The sequence below is a fragment of the Porites lutea genome, chromosome 3 (genome assembly GCF_958299795.1).
Source record: "Porites lutea chromosome 3, jaPorLute2.1, whole genome shotgun sequence".
Classification (NCBI taxonomy): domain Eukaryota; kingdom Metazoa; phylum Cnidaria; class Anthozoa; order Scleractinia; family Poritidae; genus Porites; species Porites lutea.
The window spans coordinates 47351366-47378117 of record NC_133203.1 but is presented as its reverse complement, the minus strand read 5'-3'; the positions used below and the strand labels follow the sequence as shown (position 1 = coordinate 47378117).

General features: G+C 40.9%; 1 protein-coding gene across 1 annotated transcript in view; it reads right to left on the bottom strand.

The window, feature by feature from the left end:
- The window catches only part of LOC140931292 (transformation/transcription domain-associated protein-like), a 78682-nt gene that overhangs the window by 8161 nt on the left and 43769 nt on the right, over positions 1-26752 (bottom strand). Inside the window, 39 exon segments of the mRNA XM_073381072.1 lie at positions 305-604; positions 714-748; positions 1727-1930; positions 2376-2436; positions 2586-2673; positions 2829-2893; positions 3159-3282; positions 3671-3781; positions 4223-4323; positions 4450-4561; positions 7095-7207; positions 8008-8125; positions 8533-8651; positions 9367-9462; positions 10008-10103; positions 10196-10254; positions 10716-10792; positions 11092-11183; positions 11747-11905; positions 12609-12770; positions 13476-13619; positions 14716-14835; positions 15452-15568; positions 15943-16200; positions 16738-16785; positions 17813-17875; positions 18304-18406; positions 19213-19355; positions 19474-19533; positions 20287-20405; positions 20623-20699; positions 21256-21342; positions 22824-22911; positions 23024-23084; positions 23742-23819; positions 24147-24221; positions 25014-25060; positions 26117-26216; positions 26318-26422. Coding sequence (XP_073237173.1) covers positions 305-604; positions 714-748; positions 1727-1930; positions 2376-2436; positions 2586-2673; positions 2829-2893; positions 3159-3282; positions 3671-3781; positions 4223-4323; positions 4450-4561; positions 7095-7207; positions 8008-8125; positions 8533-8651; positions 9367-9462; positions 10008-10103; positions 10196-10254; positions 10716-10792; positions 11092-11183; positions 11747-11905; positions 12609-12770; positions 13476-13619; positions 14716-14835; positions 15452-15568; positions 15943-16200; positions 16738-16785; positions 17813-17875; positions 18304-18406; positions 19213-19355; positions 19474-19533; positions 20287-20405; positions 20623-20699; positions 21256-21342; positions 22824-22911; positions 23024-23084; positions 23742-23819; positions 24147-24221; positions 25014-25060; positions 26117-26216; positions 26318-26422 — 4185 coding nt within the window.

The following is a 26752-nucleotide window of genomic DNA, read 5'->3' as shown; positions in this document are numbered from 1 at the left end:
ACCAGTATCTAATATTCCATTTTATAGTTTGGCAATGAGTATCCTGGCCTTGAGTTGAAGAGATCAAAACCAAATCACTGCCAGCCTCGCTTTCACTTAATCTACAACTGCAAACTGCCTCTACAATAATCCCACAACAAGAATCTATCGTATAGCTTTAATCAAACCAACGACACTAACAAGTCGTTTCGTATCTTTGGCTCATCGTAAGCACATAACATGCGTAAGTTGAACTGAGTAAATCGGCCTCAAATGTTTCAATTTACGCCGGCAATCAACTGGCCGAGCAATGAGAAGTGAATACCTGATCCACGACCCCTTCGAGGGCTGACAGAAGAGTAGGGTGAAGGTCCCTAAGAAGGTGCATGATCTTACTACAGCGCCACATCTGAGCTGTAGCACGGATGGCCCCAGGATCACTCTGACTACTGGCTGGTGTGGAGCCTGTGCTTTGTGAGGTTCCTGTGGTGGCCGTAGTGCTGCCTGCGGTCGTAGAACTCGTAGCTGAGCCCGCAGTAGATGTAGGAGTCGGTGCAGTGGTTGTATTTGAATGAGCAGGCGCTGTTGGTGTAGAAGAGCTTGTTGATGGAGGTGCTGATGCGGTCTTGAAAAAGGATAAAAACAACAACTTCAATAAATGTAAGAAGAAATGAAAATTTGTAAACGTAATCTAGAGTAAGGATAATTTATTATTTCGCGAAACACCTACATACCGTCGTGGCTGCTTTCAAACTTCCCGCATTTTCTGCTATAAAAGAAAACAAAAACCACTTATAAGACATTTTCATTTAAAAGGAAATTGCTCAAACAATCAAGGGAGATATAGATATTTCCATACTGCACTAAATGTAACAGCACGCACTCTATGAAATATCAAAGTTATATTTCCCTTTGCATGCATAATAGTTGTATATAGTTTATAAATAATACTGGAATTGTAATATAGCATATTTTATTTTATTTTAACTTATTTTCTCGAATACATTAGCTCTACAGCTACTCTGTAAATTTCGAGCATAAATAAAGTATATGTATGTATGTATGTAAAGGAGAACAGATATAAAGTGATTATATCTAATCCGTGAATCAAAGCGTTAACAGCCGTCACACCAAAATAACCGAAATAAAAAAGGGAACTAAATTATGGTAAGTAATATCACCCAAGACAACGATAAAGTGTTACACATTATTGACATTATCACTCGATCCAAATTGTTCTTCCTTGTCATTGGCCGAAAGCCCACCACGTGACCTGCAAATAACTGCCTACAAATAATGGTCTGCTCATGCGCAATGTCGTCAACTGTGTTTGACTTTGTGTTTGGCTGCAAATAATATTCTGCTCATGCGTAAACAAAACCACGCTTTTATCCTTGTTGCCATCGCTCTTGCGTGAAAATGGCAGATCGCTTCGCTTCCCGAATATATTCATTAAAAAGCAAACTTGGTCATCGAATGATAAAACAATTTTTCGACTTAGTAATGTATTCACAACCGATTTTTTTAAATCGATTCAGCTCAACTTGAAGGTAATAATTTTACAGCAGAATATTAAATGGTTGTAGGTCTCTTAGTTTCCCTTAGTAGCACTGCCGAGCTCGCAAGCGATTTGAGAGACACTGAGTGACACGCGAGAAGCGAGGGGCTAAGCGCTCGAATGAGAAGAGGTGAGAGAAAGGTTCTCCCGAGTCGTTCACTTGCTGTCTGTACAATCTACTCAACATACCAGAGGCTTGAGAGCTGGCTGCTGCAGTACCAGTGGCTGTTGTCGAGGCTGCAGCCGTACTGGTTTGTCCTGTTTCTGAACCGGTTGGACTTGTTTTGGAAGCAGCTGAATTCACGTTTTGTGAATCTGAGGACGCGGTGGTGTTGGTGCCTCCAGTAGAACTGCGGTGTGCAGATATTCCCGCTGCGGCAGCTTCCATTTTATCTGGAATAAATAAATAGAAAAAAAGTGGTTTCATAAGGAGTTCATGCGCAAGCGCAGGAAAACAGAAAAGTAAGCGAGTTAGTAAGCGAGGGAAACATGCAACAAGTCTTAGCGCGGGAAAAGGAAAAAAGCTTCCAAAACGAAAAAATCGCGGGCTCATTGCCTGACAGGATCAGTATAAGCCTCACGGAAACTGTCCACCTACCCCTTCCCAATCCAGCATTTTGCCTAAGTGAGAAGTAAGTGTTAACGATGGATTACGGGAGGGGCAGGTGCGCAAATGCTGCCGTATAAAGAAGGTTAAAACAAACGTGTACTTCAACAAATTTCTCTGTCGAACGTTAGTCTTCTACCGAAAACTGACATCAAATATGTTAGCAAGTCAGGAATTCGAATGTGCAAAAAAAACAAAAGGAAAAGAAGGAAATACATAAACAAAACTTACGCCTCTCCCGCTGTTCTATCTTCCAAGTTAGATAAAGTGTTCTGATTGGAAAGTACATGGCCTAGAAAAAAAAACAAAAGACTTCGTTAGCTGAACAAAGAACAAGGTCATCTTTAACGATTCTTGGCTGTGTGTTTACTAGCTTTCGAAATAACATTTAAATAAATCTCAAATTGTCTACCAGATAACTTGCGTACGTTGTCATATTACCTGAGGATGGACTCGTCCTATATTGCACAGAAGATTTAAGATTTTCTGACCTTCACGTCGAACCAAACACGTCAATAACTGAGGAATCCTACGTAGAAAGAAAAACACAAACATATTCAGCAAAAGAAAAGTGAGCCTCTGCGTCTTTCAAGAATTCAAAAGGAAGGGAGAAACAAACAATTAATCAAACAATCGTAAACAGAGAGGCACTAAGATATAGACATTAATGGGCGGGTTCCATACCATGGTAACCAGTGAACCGGGGGGACACCAACACAGTACTTGTCCACTGCTTCGGAGATTGATCCCTAGAATAGATAACCAAACTTAAGCTAAAAGAGCCTTTTAAAAAGTTTAACGTTTTTAGATAAGCTTCAACTTGATAATAATTCAATGTAATAATAATCATCATCATCATCATCATCATCATCATCATCATCATCATCATCCCGTCTCGCAATTATACGTTCTGTTGACGCTGTCAATCTTTTGCGCGTGCGCCTATAACTTCTACGTCTACACAATTGCTAGCTTCTATAAAGTCCAATCCATACATGACAGTTCATAACAGACCTTTTCGTCATCGTAAGTCATCAGCCAGATGGTTCTCGCCAAGTACTTCCGGCACTTAGCTTCGTTCTGGTGCCTGCAGGCGTGAAGGTAACAGACAATGGCGGACACCCCCAGCTGCATGTTCCTATGACAACAGGCGTAAACAAAGGACAAGATAATTAGAGAGTCATATCCCACGCTAGTGAAAGAATATAAGCGTCTCACTTCTCCCTTTTTTAACCGAGCTTAAATTTTCCACCTTAAATTATCTCACCTAGCAGTATACACGAGTCTCATATTAACCGAGTAACTGTCCTTGCTCGCCATGAGTCGCTCCGTAACTAAGTGATTAGAGAGTCCAGTGTTCGTAAGAAGCCAATGTTTATTCCTTGGGCCACGCGCGTATTGTGATGAAAATGTCTGAATTCATCTTTCCCATTAAAGGAGAACTCAACGGATTTTAAGACCGCGGTACCAGACACTGGGGCTCTGTCATTAAAGACTGAATATTTGGAAGAATGAGGGTGAATTACCTCTCCAGTACAAACAGTCCATCCAAGTAGTCTCCCCACAGGGCCCAGGCCATAACGAGTGAATCATGCATTTGAACGGCTTGAGAGAAAGCTTTATTTGCATCTTCAGACCTACAAAGAAGGAGAAAATGAGTAAGACCATCATGACTAGGCAATTTATTCCGCCAGAGTATAGCCGTTACTTTCCCGGTTTCTTCATATCAGTCAGGTTTTGTTTAATTGCCGGTTAATCGGGACGAAATCGTTACATGACTGCATTCACAAAATTTCACTTATGCTTTTCTTTGCTGCAGTTTTGAATTTCTTTCAAATCCCAAAATTATTTTGACAATAAATTCGCAAGATGAGACACATGAGTATTTGTAAACAAACTGGGCTAAAGTGCTCACATGGAAGCAGCGCCAAAAAAAAGACAATGAAAAAGCGATGTCGAAATAAGCGTTTTAAAAGTTTACAAAGGGCTTATCCGATGGAATGTTAGTACCGGTTTGTATATAGCTAAAGATATAAGCTCCTGATCTTGCGAACACGTCGCTTTTACTCTAATCGTACCTTCCTATGTAAGCCAAAAACATTCCTTTGAGAGCAAAGAACTCGGCAGTCATCTCCTTAGAAAAGTACTTCAGATTTGTTGATTCAATAACCTCCAGGCCCTGTTAGAGAAGAAAGAACAGACAATTATTCATAACTCATAATTTTATTCTCATTCAAACAATTTCAAAGTAAATAATAAATTGCCTAGTTAGAAGGGTATTGAGTAAGTTACAGAAAATACAAACCTCTTGTAGCTCTTGTTTTCCCATCCCACCAGCCATCTGCAGGTAGCACTTAACTTGCTGTTTGATCTTTTGAAAGCAGTCCACAATAGGAACACTGGGAATGGTATGAATTCTGAAACGAAATGTGCTTGCTACAATGACTTCTGACTCAAAAAAACCAAGCATGTTTTTACCGTCTACTAACTCGCGGCAACAGGAAAATAGGGAGAGAAAAGGGAAAATCGCGTTTTTTTTACATCATGTATGACCGGGGAGATGAACTCGGGACTACTGATTAGTTTTACATAGTTTAGTTAGCATGTCGAGCGTTTTTAGCAGGAAATTCTGGCTCGGAAGATTGTGAAAACTGGCTTTCCACATTCTCGACTTAAAATAAATTATCTACCGACAAACAATTCCTGCGAGTGGTGAGAGTGTCAATTAAACCTGGACCTACAAATTAAAAATACTCAGCCATGCTGATAGATAGATAGATAGCTTTATTAAAAATCCATTGCAGCCCAAGGGCTGGATTACGGACTGTACAATACGTTGAATACTAAGACTAACTATTATAAATAAATATCAGTAAATAAATAAAACAAAGGAACAAAATACAACGTCATGAAATTTAAGAAAATAGCCGCGAATTTACAATAAAACCATTAGAAAATAGCCGCGTTATGCATGATAAAACTATTCATTAGTCTATTTGTTCTACAAAGAGGAACGTTAAAAACGCGCTTACTCCTTAAGGCTACAGTACTAAGATTACGTGGCGGCAAAAGGCCATGTAATTTGTGGAGGCTGTTGTCCTTAATCTCATTGAATAGGCGCTCTGTCAGCCATTGGCGCCGTTGGTGGAGGGTGGCAATATTGCACTCTTTTAGAGCCTCTTGATAGCCTAAATCAGGGAAAATAATTCTAAGTGCACGGCGCTGAATTTTCTCTAGCTCTTCAGAGAGATACTCAGGCAGACCATTGTGGAAAACTTGGCAGGCATATTCAGACATGGGCCGGATACACGTAGTATAGAAACAAAGTAGCTGCGCAGGATCTCCTTTTGCACGCTTAAGCTGCCTTAATAGGTATAGCCTAGAGGCTCCTTTTTTGATAACATTCTCTATGTGAGCGTTCCACTTTAGATTGTTAGAAATTGTGAGACCAAGAAGTTTTGCGCTAGTTACAACCTCAATTGGTTTGTTGTTAATAGTAACTGTTTCGAAAGGATCTACAGACCTTGAGAAACTTATCTGCAACTCTTTACACTTGGTCTCATTCAACTGGAACTTATCTATTTCGGCTTGCCTAACTAGGTCGTCTACAGCAAATTGGATTCCACTTGGTTGGCCCTTGTGGACTGTCTCGGCCATCGATGTGTCATCGACGTACTTCCAAAGGTTGACACCATTGACATTGATGTCATTTATCATTACCAGGAAGAGCCAGGGCCCCAATTTTGTCCCCTGCGGGACACCTGCCCTGACAGATCCCCAATCCGAGTAGCAATCGTGGGCGAGTTTCACTCGTTGCTTCCTGTCAGTAAGAAAATCTGCAATCCAGTCCAGCACCCAAGGTGGTAGCTCATAATCAGTAAGTTTAGCCATAAGAATGGCGTGGTCGATGAGATCGAATGCTTTCCTAAAGTCAAAGAGCACCACGCGCACAGTAGAACCGTTGCCGTCAGTATTCTTATACCAGTTGTGGAGCATGCTGATCAGGGCATGCACTGTGCTGGAGTTTGGAACAGTCCCATATTGGTTCTGGTCAATCTTCGCAAGGACGGCAGGCTTGATGTAGCCGTCAACGACAAACTCTTCCCCGACTTTGGAGAGAATTGGAGTCAACGAAATGGGTCTCAGGTGTTTGTTCACATCGCTAACAAGTGAAGTCTTCGGGAGGGGTGTAATGTCCGCTTTCTTCCACGAAGTTGGAAGGCGACGCTCCAAATAGGAAGAATTCAAGATGTCTGCCACTGGTGCAGCTAATAAGTCCGCGTTTTCTTTTAATACCCAAGAAGGGATTCCATCAGGTCCGGATGCTTTGTTCGTATTAAGCGCCGATAGTTTCTCAAAGACTGAAAACTCAGATATCGGACGGGGAAGATCTTGTTGGCATGTATACGCGCGCGCACGCGCGTGTGCATCAGGCGTGACTAGAGGGGTGAAAGCGGTCATTGGTGACAAAAAAGCGTCGTTAATAACATTGGCCAAATGTCTAGGGTCTTCCCCCTCATCCGCAAGGTGTTGAAGGTCTGCGATGGGGCTCGCGCGCTCGACCTTAGAAAAACCACTTAGCTGTTTGATTTCCTTCCACCATTGGGCAGGTTTACAAGCCTTAAGATCTTTGACTTTGGCATCATAATACTTTGCTCGACACGCCTTCCGATCTCTGTTCACTTTATTCCGGAGCTGTTTGTACTCAGCCAAATTGTTGTTGGCCAATGCCTTTTGCCGGCGGCGAATAAGGCGTTTAAGAGAGTTATTCATCCATGGCGCCTCGTTCACTGATATCGACTTTTCTTTCAAGGGCATGATTGCGTCCATTCCGGAGATGATAGCTTCTTCCATTAACTGTACTTTCTCATCACACTACTCCTTTACTTGATGCGCTCAGGGTTTATTCACAAACGCTCATATAACCAGTCACAAAGTGTCCAAACAAACCTGCTCAGCCAGTCCAGACAAACTCCTGTAAGGTTCTGCTTTCTGGCTATGTAACCATAATGAATTATGGCCCAGGCGGAGGCGTGGACACCAAGCATGGAGTGGTTACTCTGCTGCTTACAAAATAAAAAGGTGTCCTCATTAGTAACGAAGGAATTGTGAAGAGAAGGTATAAGATGACTGATATACATGTGGGCTGGGTTATTCGAAGCTGGGTTAAGATAACCCAGCGTTAGCGCAAATTTTGAACTCAGATATGCCTACAATTTGATGATTGGATATGCTAAAAAAAATAGAGAAAATTATGCGAGAGAGGGCTTTTGATAAAAAGAAAAAGAAACCCGGGTTAAAATTTAACCCTGGGTTAGCGCTAACCCGCGTTCGAACAACTGGGCCCTGATCTTAGTTGAATAGCATGGAATGGAGTAGCATGAAGTGGCACCGTTGGTTAGTGCGCGGCCTTCGGTGGGCGAGGTACCGAGTTCGATCCCCGGTGACATCACATCCTTGTTTCAACGTCTCTCCTTCCTGTGTAGCTTTGACCAGCTTTAAATACCCTTGAAACGGGGCATTGATGGAAGATAACTGAATAACTGAAATGATGAATGTATGAATTTCATACATTTGAACTACGGGATTAGGAAATGAATTCAAAGATCGTCACAGTAAAACACGTAACTTAAGCAGTTGCGAAAAGAAGGCCTTTATAATATGCTATGATAATACCTCTATACCTCTACAAAATAACATATAATAACTCTACAGCCACTAAAAAATCGCATAAACTAACCAGAAATAAAGCAAACTGCGTAGTTACTGACCTCAAAGGAAGGCAAATGTTTATCTACAAACTGATAGGGATATAAGTGTGTACGTGCTGATAGAAAATAAAGGCAACTGTGTTTTTACTGACCGGTTCATGCTGAGCCTGATTCTCATACGCTGCCACAATGGCCTGATAATGGTGATGTCTCCACATAAACACGTCACTCCAGTGAGATAAATTATCTGAAGGCATGGGAAGACGGTTACTGAAAAAAAAGATAATTAAAACGCATTGGATGTTTCCAGTTGACTGTTGTAAAACATAGTACACGTGTCCAATCAGAATACACACTGACGAGTAAACAAACCAATCAGAGCTCGAATCCTACAGCCAAGCGCGGGTAAAACGCGTGCACCTGCAAGTTAGGATTGGTCTTGCCTTTAATGTGATTGGTTGAAAAAGCGACACGAAATTTTCCTAACCAATCCAAAGATGTAAAAACGCAAAACTAAACCAGTCGAGAAAGACGCGCGTTATTACTTTCGACAACCGATAAGATCTGTACTAGTGCAGTGTTTCAAACAAAACATTGTCAAATCGTGTTCGTTAGGTGAAAGGTATGATTCCGTATTCACAAAACCACAAACGTAGCGAAAAGATTCTTGTGCTCACCGCCAAGTCTTGACTATGGCTTTCATGTCATGCAGACTGGTTGATCGTCCTACATTCGGCGGCTGTAGTCCTGTGTGTATCTGAGCGGCCTCCTGCAGTTCCATGATTTGTTGAGCAGCCTGAAGTACGAATTATAAACAAAGACAAAATCATGTGAAAATGTAGATACAACACTTAGTTCTTTTATCCAAAATTGATCGCATCCTACAGTGCACAAGACGTGCGCCACAGAAGAATCGAGTAAGTGCCCTTGTCCACCACCATGGTGTTATTTGTTTACTTCATTCACCCAGCAATACTTTTCTTCAAAATAGGATGAGGCTTTCTCGGACTGATTTAACATTAGGCTGATTTAGCAACAGGACGAGAACGTCAGTTGACGACGGGAAAGCGCGCGGAAAGGACTAAACACGACTTCCGCTGCTCAATTTGCCGTTCTGACATTGGTCAAGCCAGTTGTTTGATTTGCGCGCGCCCTCGTCAACTGACGTTCCCGTTCTGTTGCTAAATCAGCCTAAATGACTACAGTGGAATCTCGATATAACGAAGTGCCAAGGAACTGGCAAAATTTGTTCGCTATAACGCGGTTTCGTTATATCGCGGTACTTTTCTAGGGTAGAGAAAAACGTTCGTTATACAGAGGTTCGTTATCTGGAAGTCCCACTGTAGTTCGCTTGAACGCTTATACATAACGTTATGAGGTAACGTAAAGTTTAAAAATAGAAGCTCTCTCCGTCACACGTATTTCAACTACGGTAATTCATTGTCTTTAGGTTAGAATTGAAGAGAACATGTTCAGAGTAATAACTTTGTTATATACGGCTGACTACTAACCTGTAAGAGAGGAATGTGTTGCTGTGAAATAACAGGGGGCAGTCGTCTCCATTGACGGATGGCTTGAGTCGTGGAATGTTCAACAAGTTTGTCAACCTACAAATGCAAAAGAAGCGGACCCAAAGTTTAGAGTTGGCCACTACTTCATTACCCAGAGCTTTCATTTGAAAGTCACATTACAATTAATCATGACTAGGTATTTTTAGCGATAGCGAGAACTGTTCAGGCAAACGTTTGTGATTTGTAATAGCGGATGACAAAAGCCGGGATCTTGATAATTTCTCGCCATCAAGCAACATGCTTGTCTGCCAGCAGTTGTTTCATTGAAAGTTAAATACTGACGCCGATTCGCCATTTTGGGTTCAACTTTTCAGCGTTTGATCCTTTACTCTCACAAGTCGTAAAAACTTAATATTTTTTCCCGATTTAACTTCTTTAGCTTCTTTAGAGTGCATGGGGCACCTTGAAGTCACCTCTATACGTCCAAAACGCAACATTTCAAAGTCAGCAAGGAAGTGAGATAAGAAATCTTGGACAAAATGTGTAGCTCGCAGAGCCGGAAAGTTATACGTCTACCAAGTCATAAATATAAGAACTGATCTCAACACAACAAAACACGATAAAAGCTCAGGGACACCTACCATGTTAAGATGCTGCTCTTCTGGATGGCATATGGCGATGTATCCGCGATACAAGTTTAATTTGTAGGCCATGGACTCAGGAAAATTAACTTCAACCTGTTGGAGAGTAGAGTAAGATGATTAGACTCATGGTACAAAAAGAGTGCAATACTATTGTTGATTTGGAAAGTAATACACAAAGATATTACCTGAGCAAGAGCTTCTTTCATCGACTGCCATTCAGGGACTCGCCAGGCGCTTTCAAGAACTAAGCGACGAAAGAGAATTGTTATGCATACAAACAACTTTCACAGCCCAATAAAAAATTGAACACTGCGTACTATTCTCAAAACCACAACAATGACTTAAATTTAGTTTCTTCGAAATAAAAAAATTAAGTTTCCTTATAATATCATTAGTTGACCACACATAAAGGACACGAAAACGAAGAAAGATATAGAAGAAAGTACAATATGACTTAAAGACAAAGTCTGTTCATTAGCACTAGACATAACTATTTCGATCACACTGGCCCGAGTAGTCACTCTCTTAAGGCGACCAATGTTTGAAGAACTTCTTGAAAAAAAATATTTTTTTCGTTATCCTTTTCCGTTCAAGCTCTCCAAACATTAGAATGCCCATTGAGAGTGGTTACTCAGGCAATGATGATCGTATCTGCTTTGGCTGATAAAACAGTTCACTGCGTTCACAGGCATGGAGTAAACTTACCAAGAAAAGGATTTGCATGGCCCTTGGTTTTTCCAAACTCCATCAGCAAGTCCCACTGACCAAGTTCCTTGGAACAACTGAAAATATGAAACGAAATAAAATAGTTATTTTTCACATAAGACAGGACAATTTTTTGTTTACAATACTCTAAATCACACAAGCTTTCTCGGCAGCTAAACTTTGGCTTTGTCACGCAGTTTGCGCACGTCACGCACTCACTCGCAGAGAAAGAGCGCGCGACGTTAAAAAAGAATCAAGTTTGGAATGAGATTGACTAAACTTTTAGTTAAGACTTCTTAAATCAGGAAACTTTAAGGAAATACACGAACTAAACTAAAAATGCACGCAAAAAACGTAAAGCTGAGTCTGTCATTACTTGATCCAATGTTCCTCCCACAGATTGTATTCTGAGTTCAGTTGTGGATTGGCGGGTCCTCGGTTATGTTCCTCCCGAGCCTTGCTCATCGCCTGCAGATAGGTAAATAATACGTCACGATATTCAAGAGAACTAACGCACCACTCACTTAGAAAACACTCTTTAGGAACTAGAAGCCTCATCAGAGAATCCTCCTCTAAGCCTTGCGGTTAAAGGGTTTGCCGGATTCTAGTTAAGCAGAACTTTACAAGACAGTTGCGATCTCTTCAGGGTATCTATCCTTTCGAGTAGCAGTTACATTTTACCGATATGCCATACCAAAATCCAAAATCGACTAAGTCGACACCTTTTCTCCCCAAAGGCAACAAAAATAAAATCAAAGGCTGAAGATTTGCACCTTGCGATAAACACTACGGCAAGTAAGTACTACTCAGTAGCTTTCATTTGAATGATCACACTCTGGGATTCCATCAGACTCAAAAAGTGCAACCACATTTTACAACATACTAAACGGCACCAAAGGAGACTACAGCCCAGTAGCCTTCCCTTTAATAGGGAAAGTGGGGGGAGAATAAAGCTTGTTTTCATGTGGTGTTCACACGAAAAGCGTCAATCTTCAACGAAGGTTCATTGGAAACATTAACTTTTCTATTACCATTTCATAGGCAGACTGCGCCTGTTCATAGAAGCCCTGAGTCTCATAAGCGATAGCAGTGGCTGTTTCTGGATATCGACACCGCTGCTGCCACAAGCCAGCCCACATGTCTTCTTCATTCAACAGTGAGTACATTTCGGCAAGCGCATCCATTGTCTCCTAATGAATGAAAACGTTATTGATTAAACTTACGTTACAGTATAGTTTTCTAATGGCGCCTCGTTGCGGCAAGCAGTTTCATTGCTCGCTGTGTTATTGCTGAGAACGATACAGGTTTGTTTTTTCACAGAGAGCTCTTAAATCCGATAAGAATGTAAGAACTAAAATTAACTTAACTTGATCGGTTCTCTTGGCGACCATTTTTAATTTTCAAGTCAGCTAGGGGGGGTCTGGGTCAGTCGAAAATTCGGAAAACTATTGTTACATCCGACATGAGAGATCCGAGTGACTCCGAGGACTTCCCGGTGCCAGATATCGTGCCAGCTGACCGCAAAACTCAAAATGGCCAACAAATAAAACACATTCCACATCTATATTCATTAACTACACCCTAACCGTACGTGAAAGGTCCTGGGTGTTTTTGTATCAATTAGAAAGGTGATTCAGTTATGTATCACAATGAAATTGACCAATGTAAATTGGTGTGCGGCCTAAACTAACCCGAAATCAGCCTAAACAAACTTTTTACAAAGTGCATGGAAGCAGACACTGCTAGCAAAACGATCACAGTCTCGCGCAGTTCTATTTTAACATCAAACTCTGTGACATGGCTTATCACAGATACAATTTTTTTCATATCACCAACAAGTTAAATATTGAGAAGAGAAAAGAACTGAGAAAAACGGAAAAGCACCCTACGTACATGTTGGTTGATCTCAGATGGGTCTTCCTCAAATGGAGAGAAATCAATAACTTGTTGTTGCTGATGTGAAATCTGATGAGTAGAATACTCATCACACAAACTGGCATAGTCCTCAAGCGTGAGTCCTGCGCGATGCCACGAGTTATGACTTTTACCCAGATACTGAAAAATGAAATAGAATTAAATTAGGTTAAAAAACACACACACACAAACACACTTGAAAAAACCTCTCCTATCCTTAACATTTTAAACCGCGAACGGTTTCTCAGAGCCACGCGGCAAGCGAAAAAACACCGTTATGGCAAACTAATGGAAAAATGAAAGAGAGATTAGGCTCCCGCCCTCGTTCCTTACGGCTTAGCCACTCGCCTCCTCAAGCTTGCTCAGCTGAGGAGCTTAAAGTGCTATTAACTGGAACTGCACTTTACCCCTTGTCTTAATTCGTTCATATTTCAAACAATTCAAACTACTTGAAGAGTTAGATGCAGTCCTGAAAGTTTCTTAAAGTAAACATTCAATACGGCTAAATATCACACAAGGTTTGGAGCTTGTTTAATGAAGCGGTTAAAACATGTGAAACCAGGATGGATCTTAAATTTAGAAATTTACTTCCAGTTCATACCAAAGCTTCACACCAGACATGTTTAAAAGCCGTTTAACACGGTTAAATTTGATTATTCATTAAGGCTGCCAGATGATTGTTGTCAACTACAAATTTGATACAAAAAGAGGCAGAAGTCGAAATTTACTTGAACTCTATTCAATACCCAGTCCTTTTGTTTTATTTTCTACTACTTTCATTCTGGTAAAGCTGATTTAACTAGAAATCTTTTGTTGGTGTGAACAGGGCATTAGATAGTGTCTCACCTTGAGGATACATGGACGAATGGGAACGGCAGGGTTACACTTAGAAACGCCTTCAAGGATCGTATGAACGGAGCTTGGAAAGGTGTCAACTTGAACTAAGTGACTTCCACTGCACATAAACGGACTAATCTCACCAGCAAGAACCTGACGACAAGAACATCAAATCAGTTGATCTGTCACCCAAATTGCGTTGCGCTTTTCCCGTTCATTTATGGGAATATTAGACAGATTACGATTCACGTTTACGCCAAACGGCAGACAAGAATTTGTACCACGTGAGCAAGTTTTCCCCTAATTTTCCGTTCACTCTTTATTGCTTCTACACAAAAATAAGTAGTTTTATGCCAGTTTTAACCATAGGAATCGTTAGGGACTGTTTTTATCTGCCTATTTTCTATTCTGAGAAATTCTCAAGGTGAGTATGACGTTTGCCGTTTGCGGTAAATGTGAATCTTAATCTCTCTATCAACTAACTAAACCCACTTCAAATAAAAATGTTAGCGCGCAAATAAAATAAAACTTAAGATGAGATATATTCAAGGCAGTGACTGCAGGTGGCCTCCCAGACACACAGTGTAGTCTTAGTGGGTGGCAAGTATGTAGAGTTTTGTAGCGATCACGCTACTCACAGTCATTAAGTACGTCTTCTATTCGGAGTGCTCCTAATTTGGAAACCCTTTTACTGGTATTACTCCGTGGCTGAAGAAAGCCCTTCATAATTAACCCTAGACACAGTAAAAACTACTAACATCGTCTTAACATTCGCGACGACTTTTCTTTCCAGTAACTCGGCTATTTCGTCTTCACGTAAACGTGTGAAATCTTCCGCCATTTCCTTCATCTCTCCAAATTCCAATCAGCTTGGTGACCACGCACATGTCCTCCTTTTCTACTACACATTGCTAAACGTTTCTAAGTCGCTCGCCAACTGACTTCCGGTGTGTCAGGTTGTTTTAGGACTCTGTTTGGGTGTATTGAACAACCCTCGGCGACTGACCCTTTTTCTCACCATTATCAGTGCAATTGACGTCAACTGTACTGACATCGACAAACAGCTTACAAATTTGGTCAACGCTAGCTGTTTTAATTTTTACGAACAATTCACGGAAAGATTGCCTCCCACGCAGACACTCTTGGGGGAGGAGTGCGTGATGACGCCCTAAGAACGTCTGCGTTAGAGGCTAAGCCAATCAGAAACGGAGACATTTTTGATTGACTAATAACTGAATATATTACTTACTTGCTGTTGTTTTTCTGTCAAAAGATTCCACAGCTGAGGGAACAGGTCTACCCACACTTGATGTGCAAGGTTGGAGTATCTGTGGCACAGCTGAGCCATTGAACGCAGAAAAGAGATAGTCTGAAATCACACCAAAATACCTTTAGCGCCTTCACGGTGAGAATACTCAAGAATAAGAACGATTTCCCCATACAAAACATAACGCATGAGCGAGAGTTAAGACACGCTACTATGGCCGATTCTTCGGAACCTTTCACTAAGGCCTCGGTGTTGCGCACAATAAACAAAAAATGTTTTAGTCATGTAGCGTCACCAGGGACCTTAAGCAACGACGACGGCGACGTCAACGAGGACGGCGAAAAAGCAATAGGTTTTGATTGGCAAAACAACAACTTTGCACGTGTATCACGCGTTTTTGTACATTTCTTTGCCGTCATTTCACAACTACGACGTGAACCTTCCCAATTTCACGCTTTATGGAGGACGTGAACACATCGAAACACAAGACAACGATTTTCCTTTTTCTTTGGTGAACTCACATACAGCCCTTTAGAATTCAACTCCTGAAAAAAAAATAGCCATCATTTGACAAATTAAAAGAGCTGGGATAAGAACAATGAAGTTTGAAAAAGCACGAATTCACTTCTTGGGTGACGTCTTCTCTGCCGTTGCCGTTGCCGTTGCTTAAACGCCCCATTACCATGTCACGGCAAGGAAATCTTACAGGATTACGTACCTTGACCTCCCGAAGCTTTTCAATGAATTTTCCATGTCTCTCTATAAGTTGCTGAACCGTTTCTTCCTTATTTAGTCTACTGGTAGCGGCCTTCTTGTCCATGGTGGTCAGAAGAGTCTGTGAAGTGACAAGTCATAGGATACCTCAGACTAAGTTAAGACTGCTTAACGAGAGTTCAATAAAAGAAATAAACTGTTGCAGTCTTGAAATGGAACTGAAATGTTAATTTATCGTTTAATTAACAGTGGCATAGAAACTAAAACAGAAGTTGATTTCTTTAGGCCTTGAAAACAGTCATGCCTTCATGTGGCACGAGATGAAATGGTTGAAACAATGGGACTTTTTCCCCTTACGTTCTGGGAATACAGGCAATTGGTACTTTGGAAAACCACGTGCATAACACTCAAATAAGGAGATAAACAAGATCGTTTCAGTTCATATACATCTTTCCGCCCATTTCTTCAAATGTTTCGTCTAACTTATGATAATACCTCGGAGTCGTCGATCTCAAACAAGAATCGTCCTGAGCCATCCTCCTTTTTGCTTTCTCCTTCCTTGCTACTCTCTGTCTCCATCTTCTCATCCTTCGCATCCTCAGAACCAGCGGTTGACTTCTGTTGAGCACGCGCTAGAATCTCCTTACTTGCTGGGTTGTCAGAAACCCGGATGAATGACGTCACTGAGGGAAGCATGCTAAATGTACTTGAGGGAGTCACTGGCCTCTCACATGCAGACACGGCCAGTAAAAGCTGAAAGTAAGGAGATATACGATAAGTTAGCTTAACTGATCCATGATTGATCTGAAATGCAACGCCGCTTCTGTTAGTAGGAGCACTAATGAGGGATCTAGTACAGTAGAGCAATGTTCACGTCACCTTAAGAATAATCGACTTGTCATGTTCACAAGTGAATGCAACTAAAACGATAAACAACTGAAAGGGTAGCTATACTTTCGCACATTACTAGCTTTCCGCAATTTGATTGGCCGTTCAAACGATGCCTTTTCCATGTTAATAATAATATACTTTATTTAAAGAGGGTAGCGACGAATAGTTAGAAAAACTAATATACTTGTGGTCCTCTATCGAAAATTATTACCAAAAAAACAGATACCATGAAATGTAAGAGCTAACGAGAGCTTATAACATTAAGGATCTCTTTAGCGGTAAAACTCGCAAAATTGTTGCGGTCCTTTTGGTGGCTACTTAAGGAAAAAACAAAACGCCAGCTTTGAAGGTCGCGTGAAAATTGGTTTAAGTGAGTCTCTAGCATCTAGGATCTCGTACTTCTATACACTGTTTAATCCAAAAGTGAGGGCCCATGGCTTCCCAGTTCTGAAAAAAAAAAATAATGAAATTGCTTGAAAATAAAGGAAAACAGTTGAGGAAGAAAGAAGCTCACTTTACGTTCTGTTAACATGATGCGAAAGGAATTGACTGGAAATGAAACGAGTTCATGCCGAAATATTTCGACTTTACACGCGAACCACTTAAAATTGACCAGACTTGAATAAGCGATTTAGTCGAAATATTTCGGTGAAACACTTTAGGTTGTCCGTCAGATTCTTTTCGAATCAGTTGGAGAAGAACTAGAAAGTAAACTGTGAAAGTTATCAAGCACTTGAAGCGTTGGAAATGTGAGACACACGCAACTTAACAACGTCAGGACTAGTTCAGTTGTTAGAACGCGTAACTGCTGAGTGGGAGGTCGCAGGTTCGATTCCCGGGACCCAAACAATACTCAGGGAAGAACCGAGAAATGAAGGTGCTGCCTTTGCAGCTAGACCTTCGCATGGCTCGGATGACCAAGTAAAATGGAGGTCCCGTCTCCAGTAGCAGACGTAGTAGAGCGATTTTCGTACGACCTTGAAATGAAAACGTGCGAACAAAACAGAAACAACAAACGAACGGTAATAGAGCGATTTGATTGGTTTATGGAACGGATACAAACGCGCGTGGCTTTTCGTTGGTTAAGCGAACGCTCGGGAAAAAACTTCATGCCCGAAGAACTTTCTAGAAATAAACCGATACTTCGCTTTGACGTCATACCGCAATACGATTGGCCAATCGAACAATGACTTCTCCATATTAGGGTTTACTTTGGCGGGAAAACGAAGAGGCCATGTTTTGATCTTTTCATCCATTGGCTGATAAGACAAATAACGAACACTTACCGAAACCATTTTTCAAGGTCATACGAAAATCACTCTAATAGGGTACTCAATTAGTACTTTCGTGCTAACATACGTTGACACTCCTTTTTTGTACCTTGACGGACACCACGATAAGACGGATATCCAAAACTGATAAGCCGCAGACAAATACAATATACTGTAAATTGTAATCACGTAAACTGATATACCTGCGAGCAGAAGATGTAGAGTAGGCGATCATACAACTTCTTTTTCATGGTCTTATCAAAAACCTGTGGAACAAACAACTCATAATTCAATCAGTTTGAACACGAGAGAATTCAGGAAAGTAGAGCTCTCTACCGCCCTCAGTATCTTCGCAGACGTCCTTCCTGTTGACAGTTGTCAATACGCGCTGCTTTTTCTTCTCAAATAATCAAACCAATTTATCACGGAATTTTCAAAAAGGAGAGAGATGTTACCCGCACCATAACTGGTTAAAATTCATCACATAAAGTTCAAAACGAAAACCCTTTTGACTGCATTAGTAAATGTAATTGGTTCAATTTGTTTCAATAACAATTTTAAACGACAGCTGAATATGTTTTACAGAATTTGCGCCATATAAATGGGTGTGATGTGCTACCAAATTTGCATAACCTACAACCAAAAAATGAAGAGAATTATTTAATTGTTAGAAGACTTTGCTTTTATCGCATACCTCCATAAATCTTGATCGGATCTGGGGCTGGATACACCGCAATCCAGACAGGAATGCAGGCTCAAGTTTGGAAGCCAGTTCAGTGCTCACCAGGTTCTCATCTCTGCAAAACACGAAAAATCACCTGACTTCACACACCGGAATGCTATCTGACTGATATTAAGGAGCTTAAAACTACGCGCAAACGGACGCAACACTTTTTACCGGTTTCAAACTCCCAACAACACGCAACAGGGTGTACAAACGGACGCAACATGTAACATCAAACAATGTTGGGAGTTGGGAGTTGTTGGTCAACCATGTTGCGCCCGTTAAGGTTGATTTCCACTGGCGCGAATTTGGCTACGCACGTTAACGCACGTAAAATTTTAATCAGGTAAATGAAATAGAGGTAAGATAAGAACTGCTGAGCTTAAACGTTGAGCGATGTTCAACTTTTACGCTCACGAGCGACCTTTCATGCATTGTCTCTATTTTATTTGCGAACGTAACTTTTACGCACGTACGTACGTAAAAATTACGCGACATTGGAAATCAACCCTTAACACGGGGCTTAAGCAGTAAGTAACAACGACGGCGTCGGATACCAAAAAACCGAATTCGCGCTGCTTCAAATTTTATCGCGCTTATTCCATCTTGTTCAATTTGTCAAATATTGGCCAATTATTTATAAAGACTCTACCAAAGTCCAGGAAAAGAAAAAGAAAGTCATTGTCTTGTTCCCGTCCTCCATAAAACGTGAAATTAGGCCCTTTCACGTTGTAGTCGTGCAGTGACGGCAAAGAAATGCACAAAAAAGCGAGATGCACGTTCTCATTGCCGTCTCCATCGTCGTTACTTAAGCTCTCTATTTGCTTTTAAATACTTCTTAAACTGATCAAGAAAAGTCAAAATAAGACACTGTCAAACCTGTACACGTAATTGACGAGCTCCAAAAACTGAGCTTGCAGTTCGAAATCTTCTGGAAACCGCTTTTCATAGTTGGCCATCATCCTTACAAGCAACGCTGACTTCTCTCTCAATATGGGCAGCCGCTGAATTGTCAGCTGTGTCTGGAGAAGACAAAATACGTTGTGATTTTAATGGCAGCTACCACTAGAATTATATTCGTATTTACTAAGAAAACAGAAAATCAGTACGAATAATTAAAATGTTCGTTAAGTAGTTTACCACTTTGGTTTTGATCCAGTCTTCCACAATTTTCGTTATCGCTCGAAGAAGTTTTGAGTCCTGAAACAAAATGTACAAACGCAAATTAAGTTTGTAATATATGAAAACAATGCCACCACCACCACCATCACAACACCACGAACATCAGCATCAAAGAATAAAGCTCAGAAGCACACTTTGGAATAGACAAACTCGATACCGCCCAGGAACTTTCATGTAAATGGTCACTCTATTACGCCTGGGATTGCAGCCACAGACTCAAAAGTTAGAACCACCTTGTACAGCATAATGAACAGTACCACAGAAAAGTACCGCTCTGTAGCTTTCATTTGAATGGTCACACTTTAGGATTTCATTCACAGACTCAAAAGTTAGAACCGCCTTGTACAGCAAAATAAACAGTACCACAGGAAAGTACTGCTCAGGAGCTTTCATTTGAATGATGACACTTTAGGATTTCATCCACAGACTCAAAAGTTACCACCACCTTGTACAGCATAATAAACAGTACCACAGGAAAGTACTACTCAGTAGCTTTCATTTGAATCGTCACACTTTAGGATTTCATCCACAAACTCAAAAGTTAAAACCACCTTGTACAGCACAATAAACAGTACCACAGGAAAGTACTGCTCAGTAGCTTTCATTTAAATTGTCACACTTAGGATTTCATCCACAGACCCAGCATGAGATAGCAGTGCCAGAGGAACGTACTGTGCCATAAGAATGAACACACTTGAGCATTTTACCTGCTGACCCAACTTTCACATTGTTTGAAACACTGTAGGAATAAGTGTGCACTGCTGTACTTACAGGCGACTTTTCAATCAGTGTCGAGAGAATAACGAAGAAAAGTCTTCGCATCTCCACATTCATTATTCCCAGCCGACTGCGGATCAGCTCCAAGCATAAGATCAACATTTCGCTGGCGCCTGTTGAAAAGAAAGTCAAGAAACCTTTATTATTTTTTTTCTGCGGTTTTAGGGCTAAGGCGGATGCAAGACGCATGCACACGTTCAGTCTACCTGGTTCGGTTTGGTTTTGGTTTTGTACTTGGTTGTCTTAAAAAACATTTTTCCATTTTAATGAACAAAAAAGCAGTTATTAGTTTAACGATTAAAATGAGTTACCACATTTATATTCTAATACCTGTGCTTTCTCCAAGTACTGCATTGATGTGATCTTTGTGCATTCGTTGCAATGCCTTGAAAAAAGGAGCCATTAACCTACAAGGAGAAGAGTTATTTTGTTACGTATTCTGAACCCAATAAAGTTCAACATAACATCTAATTACTTATTCTTTGTAAGAACAGTTTTAGTCTTTCAGTTTCTTGAATAAAACATTCTTGACAAACGTAGGGACGATTTCAAACAGGCTAGGTATAAAAAAAAAACAGCCCAACAGCCCAACGTTTATCAAGTTTATCTATACTTGCATTGAATGAATCATTACGTGTCGAAATGATTTTTGTTTGGGAGTAAATTCTGTCAAGTGTAAATTTGTCGCGTCAATTGGAAACTCTTATATGCAATAACTGAAAATGAAGTAAGATATTATTTCTTGAGTCATCTCGAATGAAATCTGTTTTAGTCTTTGCCGATTTTGCCCATCAATGGGCCCATTTTGCTTTAAAAGCGATTATTTTGATAGCTCAAAAATTATATTAAAAAGGCGTTAACAAAAAAATATTTCACAGAGTTTGTATTTTGATTTGAGGTCGATCTAGAAGACAAGCAAAGTTAACTCCAAAAGTTCAGAAAGAAAAAGGGACGCCAGCCTACCTGTCGATGTAGGATGGGTTGTGTGAACAGGCTGCTTTCAGCATCATAAGAGGACCATAAAAGATGGACGTTGCTCCATTAGCTGATCTAGTGACCAAACAACGAATTAACCAACTGCCTCGCTTAAGTGGAAGGTGGGTGCCTGGGATACCCAGGGGCTTCCACTGTGGCCAGCCAGCCCGTAGATAGAAAACGGCCCCCATGGCTGGCAAATCCCCGCAACCCAGCCATGAGCCCCCATTCCAGGCACCCGTCACACTGATGAAACAGTGGAAGGAAGAAAAATAGGGATGGGAGGGGGGGGGGGGGAAGACGCTAAATGAACCGCTCCACAGACCGCTGCACAAACGCTCGACGAAGAACTCGCAGATCCTAGCCGTGTACAAAGCTACCACAAACCATGTGAGCCTGCACTTATGGGATTGACCGCTGGATGCCCGCTAAGCTCATGGGCCGCTTGACCGTTAAGCTTGTGGACCGCTTGACCGCTTAACTTGTGGACCGCTAAACTTGTGGACCGCTTAACTCCTAAGCTTGTGAACCGCTTGACCGCTAAGCTTGTGGACCGTTTGACCGCTAAGCTCGTGGTGGTTAACTTAGTTAAATTACATTGAACCAAATAAACACATATGAAAACTGAATCACACGAAACATAAACAATTCATACATGTACAAGGACACAAAAACTGACAGCCTAAAAACGACGTCACGATAATTTTGTTGTTTTAGCTTCGTTCCCCATACACAACAGCAACGGCGACGGCAACGAAAGGGTCAGTTAAGCGTGTTCGCGCTGCTTTAAACTTTATCGTGCTTATTCCATCTCGTTCTGATCTATTCATCAGATGTTGGCGAATTTTTCTTGAGTTGAATTCTAAAGAACTGTATTAAAGTTCGGAAAAAGAAAAAGAGGGTCATTGTCTTGTGTTCACGTCCTCCACAAAACTTAAAAATTAGACAGTTTCACATCGTAGTCATGCAACGACAGCGAAGAAATGTATAAAAAAAGCGTGATGCACGTTTTTCTTTTGCCAGTCTAACCCTATTGCTTTTTTTGCCGTCCTTGTTGCCGTCGCCGTCGTCGTTGCTTAAGGTCCCTGGTGACACTACATGACTAAAACATTTTTTGTTTATTGCGCGCAACACCGAGGCCTTAGTGAAAGGTTCCGAAGAATCGGTCATAGTAGCGTGTCTTTACTCTCGCGCATGCGCTTTGCTTGAGCTCCCTAATGCTCCTGTAGAGTTTGGAAGATATAAAACAAGTTTTACCAGGGAGCACTAACCATAACAACTTGTTGATGATTTTTGCAAGCTCAGAATTAAAACTTGAAAAAAAAATTGGCCCAGTTTTTCAAGTTTCACTCCATGTCACCCTCGCCATCCGTAGCAACCGACGACAGAAACAGTTTCAATGCATAAATATAGTCTCAAACAACAAATTTGGACCTGTATTTTTGGAATTCTTGTGATGAAAAGACACATTTTAGTTTTCTTCTACGATTACAAAGAGTTTGATATAGTCCTTTTAAAGAATGCACTGTCTTCTTGTCAGCAAATATGGTGGTTACCTTTCGTAGTTAGTAAGGCCGTCATAAATTACTTTTCCAATGTTTCCATACAGTGTCTCCAGTTCTTCATACTTTGATGTTGGCGCTGCTAGAAAGAGAAAAAGTCAGGTAGTAACTGAAGTTTCTACAACAGACACTGATCAAATAATATGGTGCCACGCCTTACAAAGACGACAGTTAATTAGTTCGCAAAGTGATACCTGATTCAAGGGGAAACAGCGTCATAAGCCTGGCTAGAAGAGTGTGGATTGCACGAATGACCTGCAGCAAAGATTCAAGTTGTATCAGTAAAAATAGTTGAAACGATCAATTTAGGTTTCTGGGTAACTGACCACCTACCCCACCCTAAAGTAAACATTTACCTAGGGGAGGAGGAGGCAGTTGAAACTCTATTAAAAGGTGACGAATACCAGTGATGACCCACCCCACGCTGCAAGCGGAGTCTCCTTTTGGTTTCTTGACTGAGCGGGAAAAAAGAGTTTCTGCCTGAATCGCGTCAAGCCTTTGAAGTCACCGCAGCATGAACTTCTGGACTAGTCAATCTTGTTTTCTCTCGTCAAACTTGTTTTTCGAGTGCGAACATCCGTTTAGTGATAGACCGCTGGTCATAACTGAGCCGGCTGTACTAAGCGACCACGGCTATTTGTAGGCCTGGGATTAAAATTGCCAGCAACATGCAGCGCAAGCTCAAAAGTGATTTTACTCGATTCATGCAGAGGCTTTTTTGAGTACGTCAAAATCGAACAAGCGAAAGAAAGGCTCTGGTACCAGAGTGGTGATGACCGAGTGGTTCTCCATGTACAAAAACAATGATAACCTCTAGAGTAAATAAGCTCATAGAGGGATAAATATGGCTTTCGTGTAGCCGCAAATACCGTTTACTCATGCGGGAAAAGCATGAATTATTCAGTCTACTACCTTGGTGTTTTGGCAGGTCATGCAAGTAGCAATGCCTCGTTGAAGTGGCTTAAACAACGTCAGGATAGTCTGCTGCGGCTGAAAAACGAGAAAATCTTGTGATTAGCGACGCTCCAAACATCCTAGAAAAACAAACGTTACCCTTAAAAAATGGGGCAATCGTCTGATTTCACTCAACAAGTGAATGAAAGGCTTGAATACCAGTGAATCCATCACAATGACAACTATAACGCAAAATGCTACTAAAAATCAACACTATTATTCCCCCTATATTTTAGATCAAGAAGTCTTCCAAGATAGGGGCTACTGCTGTTCTGAAGCTGTAAAGTTGGGACTTTCTTGGTTTCATCATCTCTCCCACTTAACTTCGTCTGCATTCACAAACATCGAAAACATTTTACTTACCAGGACTGAAAGTAGATAAGTTAATATCTCAATCGCTGTACAAACATTCGCATAGTTGGCTGCAGGTGTTTGATCCTGAAAACAAACACAACTTATAAGCAAACAATACTTTTTTTAACTATTGCCGATGTCTTGGATGACAAGGTGACTGAATATTTGTCAAGCTCCTTTAATTTTCTTTTTCTTTATGAGCAGTAACTTGAGACGATTTAGCCTGGAGAGTCAACTCAAGGGTAAAGCGCAAAAAACTGGCGCCACGCGAAGTGCACGTACTCGCGCGCGACCCTTCGCCTCAAGAGATTATTAATTGGAATGTTTGCTCGCAGGTTATCGTCCGCAAAAAAACTTGATATGCGACTTCAGAAACATAACTTTATCTTTCTTCCTGAAACAAATCGGTTAATCCTTAGTCGGTAAGGTAGTTTCATGGGGCCTACTGATAAGACAATAACAGGACAGGATTCGTCTCAATTTGCTTCCAAATATAATAGTAAATAGCTTACCAAGTTGACATAAGAGCTTTCTAAATGATGGACTTAATAGCCAAAGCTAAAGATGTTTGTTCAACCAATCACACGACGTGGACAAAATCGAATGCACCAATCAGATCTCGAAGCTAATCAAGTAATCACACGCCAGTAACCGCGGGAAAACGCATAGTGCACGCAAGTCACTGTTTACTTCTGATTGGTCAAGAAAGTGGCGTAAGATTGTCTAGCCAATCATAAAACGTAAGGATGCAATACCAAAGCGAACGCGTATTCACTCACTTCAGTCACTAATTTAAAACTGTCAGTTCCAGAATTACAAGATCTTTTTTACAGAAATTTTAGGTGAATAATCAAGGAAAGATAAGTTAACGCTTACAACTGTAACCAGTATCTTGTCCAGCCAACCAACACGCAAATCAGTGCCTAAAAAAAATAAAAAAACAAGAAGATGACCCACCATTTTTGTCGTGAAACTTTTTTTCCTTCAAGAGTCGTTATTAAAATGTCAATATATTTAGCAGACAGCATTAGTGATGAGCACTATTTCTTTGTCCCCGACTAGAGAGATTAAAAACCGCCATTTCTTTTCGGTTTACTGATCCACATGAATATTTAATGTTTCGGAAGGTAGGGGCAGTACGTCTGGGCTGATAACAGTGAAATTACATACAGCAGGACAGTACAAAAGGACGGCAAACGTTATGTGACATGCGTGACAATAATTATGTTTAAAAAAGAAAGGTTTTCTGTCAGAATTGGCCCTTTCGTTAAACATATGTTTTTTTGTAAAAGACCAGAACATAGTAATGTTAGGAAAGATCACGACAAAACACCCAATAGCCCTGAGTCAAGGTTCGTACAAAAAAATTCCAACCATTTTTCAAGGAGTTTTCAAGGACCACATTAGATTTCCAAGGACCACTAGGAATACAATTTCACAGATTGTACAAATTTGCTCATTCCCAACCTATTCTAATAAGACTCTAAGGCTTGAACTGTTTGCTTCACCAACTTCTCTACATTTTTCAGTTCACTGGTCTTAAATTGATAGTTAATTATTGCATAAAACATAGAGCACTTTATGTAAATAGCCTTTCAATTCTCTGAGCTATGATTTATATTCTATCTTGGACAACCAAAAAGCATCAAAAAACTCTTTCTACAAGTAGGTCACTGCATTCAAAATTGAAGAAAATTCAAGGACTTGCACAGAAATTTAAGGACTTTTCAAGGAAAAATGGAATTCAAGGAATTTTCAAGGACTTCGCCTAAAATTCAAAGACTTTCCAAGACTGTGCGAGAACCCCGCTGACGTTTGTCACACAAAAAGGTTCTGCCGACCTGTTGCGTACGCTAACATTTTTTACGACACGGGGATCAACGGGATCTTCTACTCGTTTACCACCTATGCTCACGCTGCAGGGTGTAAAAACTACAAGCTAAATGATTACGTAAGTCCTTCCTATATTTTCTGCTCACCTGGCCACACATCAGGTCGCAGTGCAGTCTTCAACAGAGCCACACACCGCCGAGACAAAGTTTCACCTGGGGAGCCCATAGTTGTCGATGGTTCATTAACCTATAACGCAACACAGTGTGCCGGTTTTCATGAAAAAGTTACAGCTGCTGTTTTCCCTATAACTTAGACCAGAAGGTACCATCCCTATCCCCAACAGTTACCTGACAGGCGATCCTCAAAAGAAAGTTGACGACAGCATCTGCATGATGTTTCTCAAGCGGTGATTTGGCCTGGCCTTCTTGGACTGATACTCGAGAGACAGTGCCCTGCAAAGCAACAGAGCACACAGGTGACGCACAATGATTCTTTATTCGCTTTACAAGCAAACGTAACAGCATAAACGTTATTATTATTCATTCAAATATTTCCCCGATTCTGATTGGCTAAAAGCACACGCATAATTCACCAAAACCAGTTACTGATGACCACATTTGGAAGAAATTTGTGTTTAACGAGGAAATGACGTCAAAAATGCAGCGATCTTGCAGGTTAAGGCACCGTTAAACGAGAAGACCTGGGGACGAGGTTGAGTTGTTTTGGTTGTGAAAACAAAAAGTGGCGGTAATTTCACTCGTTTCAAGAGTAAGAACTAGGCG